The sequence below is a fragment of the Vigna umbellata genome, chromosome 8 (genome assembly GCF_029865625.1).
Source record: "Vigna umbellata cultivar VRB3 chromosome 8, Vumbellata_1.0, whole genome shotgun sequence".
In the NCBI taxonomy this organism is placed as follows: Eukaryota; Viridiplantae; Streptophyta; class Magnoliopsida; order Fabales; family Fabaceae; genus Vigna; species Vigna umbellata.
This window is the reverse complement of record NC_142172.1, coordinates 11,287,309-11,293,060: the sequence shown is the minus strand read 5'-3', so window position 1 is coordinate 11,293,060 and position 5,752 is coordinate 11,287,309. Positions and strand designations below refer to the sequence as shown.

The window sequence follows — 5,752 nt, the reverse complement described above, 5'->3', positions numbered from 1 at the left end:
CTTACGTTAGATGCAATAATGATCTATCGACACAAAAAATACTTTTTGTGTGAATTTCTTATATAATGGACTTTAAATATTATTTATCTAAATATTATAATGCATTCCTTTGGTATTTTTTACCAACCAATATGGAAAGTTTGATATAAATGATCTAGTTTTTTACGGGAGTGATAACCCTAAATTATATTTCTCCTATGTTGTTGTTCGATGAATCTTCTCACTTGCAAAATTCTGGCACAGCATGTTTAAAATTCAATAAAATGCCACTTCATCTTTTAGCGATCTTTTGTTGCATTTCTGAAAGCCGACAAATCGTATGAACTATATCATCTATTTTGTCATCTTATTTATCAGTGTATCAGTCAACAGAAAACCCATGATTTTAAATATGTATATGAGCCATTTTCCGTGTGCTATATATATCATTCTTCGAATTTGTGAGCTTATTATAGGACTATCTATTTATGCAAGCATGATTTGGACATATTAAATGTATAAGAAAGCCAACTTTTGGAATGAATTAGAAGTTAGAAGAGAAACACAAAGAGACACATTTGAAGAACATTCACATGCTGTCATACTAAACTTGCTAGTATTTTATTCGATCTAGTGAAGCATTATTCCATCAATCATTCAAGGATTATTCTTGATCTCCTCGAGATTAGACAAAAGAAAAGCCAATCAACAACCACTGTTCACTGTCCATTCAAACAGACAGACCGTCCTCTCCTCTTTTTCCTCACTACCTCGTTATTGGCAGAACATCCTCCTTTTATACACTTCCCTCTTTTCTTTTTTTCACCTTCTTTTCTCTTTGTCTTTCCATCATCAAGTTTTGAGCTTATTTGTGACAAAAGCAATTATTCCATTCACTGTGATTAAAGCTAGCTTGTTGCTTTGCAACATATTTTATAGTACCACAAGATTGAATAGAAGCAGCTTTTGATAATCCAAATAACTTTTACCTATATACCAAAGAGAGAGAGAGAGAGAGAGAGAGAGAAAGTTTCATCACATGCAATCCACTTTCACATGCAAAGCCAAAATTTCCCTCAGCAACAAGAAAGGCACAAAACCCTCATCATATCAATGGCGCAGACACTAGTCTTGGTGTCCTCAAATGCACTACTATGAGCTACCACTATATATAAATATATATCTGCCTCTTCCTCATACTACCACTATCTTAGCATTAAACTCTTATTATTGCTTTCAACCCAAAATTTTATGGACCTCTTTGAACCAAACCCCATTTAAGTTATTTCTTCTAAACATAACCAAAATACTGAGATCCATCAAGTTTTAGGTTTAATAAAACTCCAAATTCTCTTTGTGGTAGAAGCAAAGTTTTGGAAAAATGAGAGCAGGAGTTTGCAGCATACAGCTACAGGCTTTGACACCAGAGGCTGCAACCCTAGTTAAGCAAGCTGTTACTCTTGCCACAAGAAGAGGACATGCTCAAGTTACACCTCTTCATATTGCTACTGTCATGCTTGCTACTTCCACTGGCCTTCTCCGCAAAGCTTGCCTTCAGTGCCACGCTCATCCTCTCCAATACAAGGCATTAGAACTTTGCTTCAATGTTTCCCTCAACCGTTTGCCAGCCTCCACACCAAGCCCTCTTCTGAGTGCTTCATATTCCGCCACTCCCTCACTCTCCAATGCCTTGGTTGCAGCCTTCAAGCGAGCTCAGGCTCACCAACGCCGTGGTTCCATTGAGAACCAGCAGCAACCCATTTTGGCCTTGAAGATTGAGGTGGAGCAGCTCATAGTCTCTATCCTTGATGACCCTAGCATTAGCAGGGTCATGAGAGAAGCTGGTTTCTCCAGTGCCCTTGTCAAAACCAGGGTTGAACAAGCTGTTTCAATGGACGTTTGTTCACAAGAACAAGCTTCCCAGGAAAACACCACCAAGCTTCAAGTTCTTGGTGGTAGGAACACGTCCCCACCAAGATCTTTTAGTCAATTCGGGGGCTCATTCATCAAGTCTGTGGACCATGTTAACGATGAAACTGCTGGTGTAGATGATGTAACAAGTGCTTTGAATTCACTTGTGAGCAAGAGGAGAAACACGGTAATTGTTGGGGAGAGTCTTGCTAGTGCTGAGGGAGTAGCTAGGGGAGTGATGCAAAGGTTGGAGAATCCTCAAGGAGAGTTGAGGTTTGTGCAATTTGTGAGTCTTCCTCTTTTCTCCTTCAGGAACATTAGCAAGGAGGAGGTCGAAAGGAAACTGCTAGAGCTTAGAAGCCTGGTAAAAAGTCACGTGGGAAGAGGCTTCATTCTATACTTGGGTGATCTCAAGTGGTTGTTTGAGTTCTGGTCAAGTTATTGTGAGCAAAGAACAAACTACTACAGTTCTGTGGAGCATATGGTGATGGAGCTTAAAAAATTAATCGGTGGAAATGGGGAGAATGGTAGATTGTGGCTTATGGGGATTGCAACTTTTAGAACATACATGAAGGGCAAAGCATGTCACCCTTCCCTTGAAACTATTTGGGATCTTCACCCTTTCACAGTTCCAGTTGGTAGCCTGAGCCTGGGTTTAAATTTTGATAGGTAACTAACTATCATTCTTATATATTCTACATTTCTCTGCTTGGAATTCTCTTACTGTTACTATTATTACTAGTGAATGCCTCGTAGTGATACTATTTGGTTTTTGTTTTTCTTTGTTTCAGTGATTTTCAAGTTCAGGAGAGAAGCAAGGCAACATTCAAGGAATCTTTTGAAGAACGGGCCAAAGTGCGCAAACATTTAACTTGCTGCAGAGATTGCTCATTGAATTTTGAAAAAGAAGCTAAAAGCATCGCCAATAGTATTACTATAAGCAAGAGAGACTGCACTACTAGCTTGCCAACATGGCTCAAAAATTGCAAGGAAGAGAGAAGTCACGTGATGGATGATCAGGTTATTATCACAATTAGTTAATCATTCTTGATTCCAAATACTCAATGATAAGGTATTATAATTGATGAGCAAAAGTCTTGGCACTGACGTTTATGTGTTTCTGTTTTGAACCAGGAAAATTCTAAGCTTAAGGAAATAGGCAAGAAATGGAACTCTTTCTGCAGTTCAGCACATGGTTATCCCTCCAATCTTGAGAAACAATTTTTGTTCATTTCATCATCGCCTTCATCCCCTACTTCAGCCTCTTCACATGAAAGAAAGTCTAGCTTCAATCTCACCCACCTAAATTGGCCAGTCATTTCTGAACCAAAAGAAGTGGCTAAAGAATGTCAGTTATACACTGAGACTACTGTCAGTGATGAGTGTTATGAAGGTAACTTGATAATGTTCATGCCAGAGAGAAACATTCCTAGGCCAGATCTTTTGTCCAATCCCAATTCTAGTCCCAATTCTGCTTCTTCAAGTGAGGCAGCTGAAGGTTTGGATAGCACTCAATTGTTCAAAGAGCATAATGACGAGAATCTAAAGATTCTCAACGATGCATTGCAGAAAAAGGTTCCACAAAATAAAGAAATGGCTAAGGAGATTGCAAGCAGTGTGCTTCTTTCCAGGTCAGGAATGAGAAAAGGAGAGAATCACTTGGTGAAGAGAGAAGATAGACAAGAAACTTGGTTTTTCTTTCTAGGTATGGATTCTCGAGCAAAAGAAATGGTCTCAAAAGAGCTAGCTAAAGTTGTCTTTGGCTCTTACAGCAACTTTGTCCCCATTGGTGTAAGCAGTTTTTCTACCTCAAGAGGTGGTGATTCCACGAACGAGGAGTCCAAAAATAAAAGACCACGAGATGAGTTTGGTGGCAGTTATCTTCAGAGATTTGGAGAAGCTGTGAATGAGAATCCTCACAGGGTGTTCTTCATGGAAGATTTGGAGCAAGTTGATCACTTTTCAAAAAAGGGTGTTAAGAAAGCAATTGAAAATGGAACTATAACCCTTCCTTGTGGTGAATCTGTGCCTCTCAAGGATGCCATTGTCATTTTCAGCTGTGAAAACTTTAGTTCAGCGTCAAAAGCCTCTTCTCCTGCAAGAACTACTTCTCCATCTTCTGATGAAAACATGGAAAAAGATAATCTTAATAACTCAGAAGAGAAAATTCCATGCCTTTCTTTGGATCTGAACATGGCCATTGAAGTTGATGCGCAAAAAAATGTGCATCTAGATGAAGTCACTGCTGAGATCCTGGACTTAGTTGATAACCAAATTAAGTTTCAAGTATGAATGAGAAATAATTTTCTCTGTTTTTATTTTTTGGGTGCATACTTTCGTTCTACATATATTTTCCACTTGTTTAGTGATGCTTAGTTAGACACTGGTGAGGGAAACTAAAGCAATATAGGTACAGTTTAATGTGTAATTTTCACTTTTGAATCGGGGTGGTAAACTTAGGGGATGCATCTGTATATATATGTTAAGTAATCTTATCTTAATTTTTCATGCAAGAGTGTGTCTATTGTTTTATGTTAATAACTTATGTGAATTATGTATTTTCATTTATCTTATCATTTAATTGCATTCTTACTTTGTATATATATACGTATAAATGAATTAATAAATGATCATTTATAACATTGGTGATTAAGCATGACACAGAAAGTTAAAGATCAGTTCCAATTTTAAGCAAATTAATTGTATGATCGTATGTAACCATTGGTGTTAATTAGCATGCACAGAAAGTTTAAAAAAGAAAAATTCAATATCATTAAAACATGTTCATTTTATAGTATTATATATTCAGAGTGCTTCAGCATGTGAAGGCATAATTTTGATTATTTAATCTTACAAATATGGCTTAAGATAAGTTTTAATTATTAACGTGTTCGAATAACAAAAAGATGAGCTTTTACGTCCACATGTGTAATCTATGTTGATAAACATTATCCTCAATATGTGAGAAAAATTAATAGGTGATATAAAAATAAGATTTATTATGCCAAGATCCGTTATTGTAAGAGAAAAAAGATGAAAAAAAAATACTGTCTAAGATAAAAAATACCTTCTTGATAGTGTTTGTGTGTTTGTAAAGAAGAGATAAATTATTTACTAGCCAAGATACATTTCGAACTACTAATTTAGTATTTTCTGTTTATTTTTTTTTTAAATTATATATAATTAAAAGAAGTTGAACATTTTTTTAAAAATATTTTAAAACCAAGTTAAAAATTAAAAATATATAAGAAATGCTTAATTAAATTTTAAGTCCCACATAAATTTTGGGTATTTTTAATATACTCTCTATTAAATTATTTTGATGTATTCATTATTTAAAATTTATATATTTTAATTGGGCATGTGTCATTTAAATTTTGTCATTAATTAGATGACGTGAGGATTATTTTACATCGTTATTGACTTATTTTTACATGTTAAAAACTATGAGATTTTGTAATTAATACATTTATATCAATGATGAGATTAACATTTGTTCATGTTCAATTTTAGTAATGATGTAAAAGTCATTTACAAAATATCATATATTAATACAACAATCATGTCATACAATTAACGGAAAAATTAAACAACAAATATTCAAATAAAAATATATTTTTTTTAATACTTGATAAAACAAAAAAGTTTAATATGAATTTAATTGAAAATACCTATGAAAAGATTAAAACATATTAAGCTAAAAAAATGTCATTTTCATTTTATATTGTGTTTTTCCTGTTCTTTTTCTGGCAAGTAAATTTTTTTTCCCAAACAAAGCACGGCATGGAATTCATTGTCTAGCAATTAATATATTAAAAGTTTTAAGAAAAATAGTTATAAAAGTGGAAGATTCTTTCATTAA

At 34.6% G+C, this 5,752-nt stretch overlaps 1 protein-coding gene across 1 annotated transcript; it reads left to right on the top strand.

Annotated features, from left to right (window-relative positions):
• The first annotated feature begins 1,146 nt into the window (after positions 1-1,146).
• On the top strand, positions 1,147-4,397 carry LOC124849214 (protein SMAX1-LIKE 3-like). The gene is made up of 3 exons (XM_088095963.1): positions 1,147-2,559; positions 2,682-2,910; positions 3,025-4,397. Exons 1-3 carry the CDS (start codon positions 1,361-1,363, stop codon positions 4,180-4,182), a joined length of 2,586 nt encoding a protein of 861 aa, XP_087952089.1. The 5' UTR covers positions 1,147-1,360; the 3' UTR covers positions 4,183-4,397.
• The last annotated feature ends 1,355 nt before the right edge of the window (positions 4,398-5,752 follow it).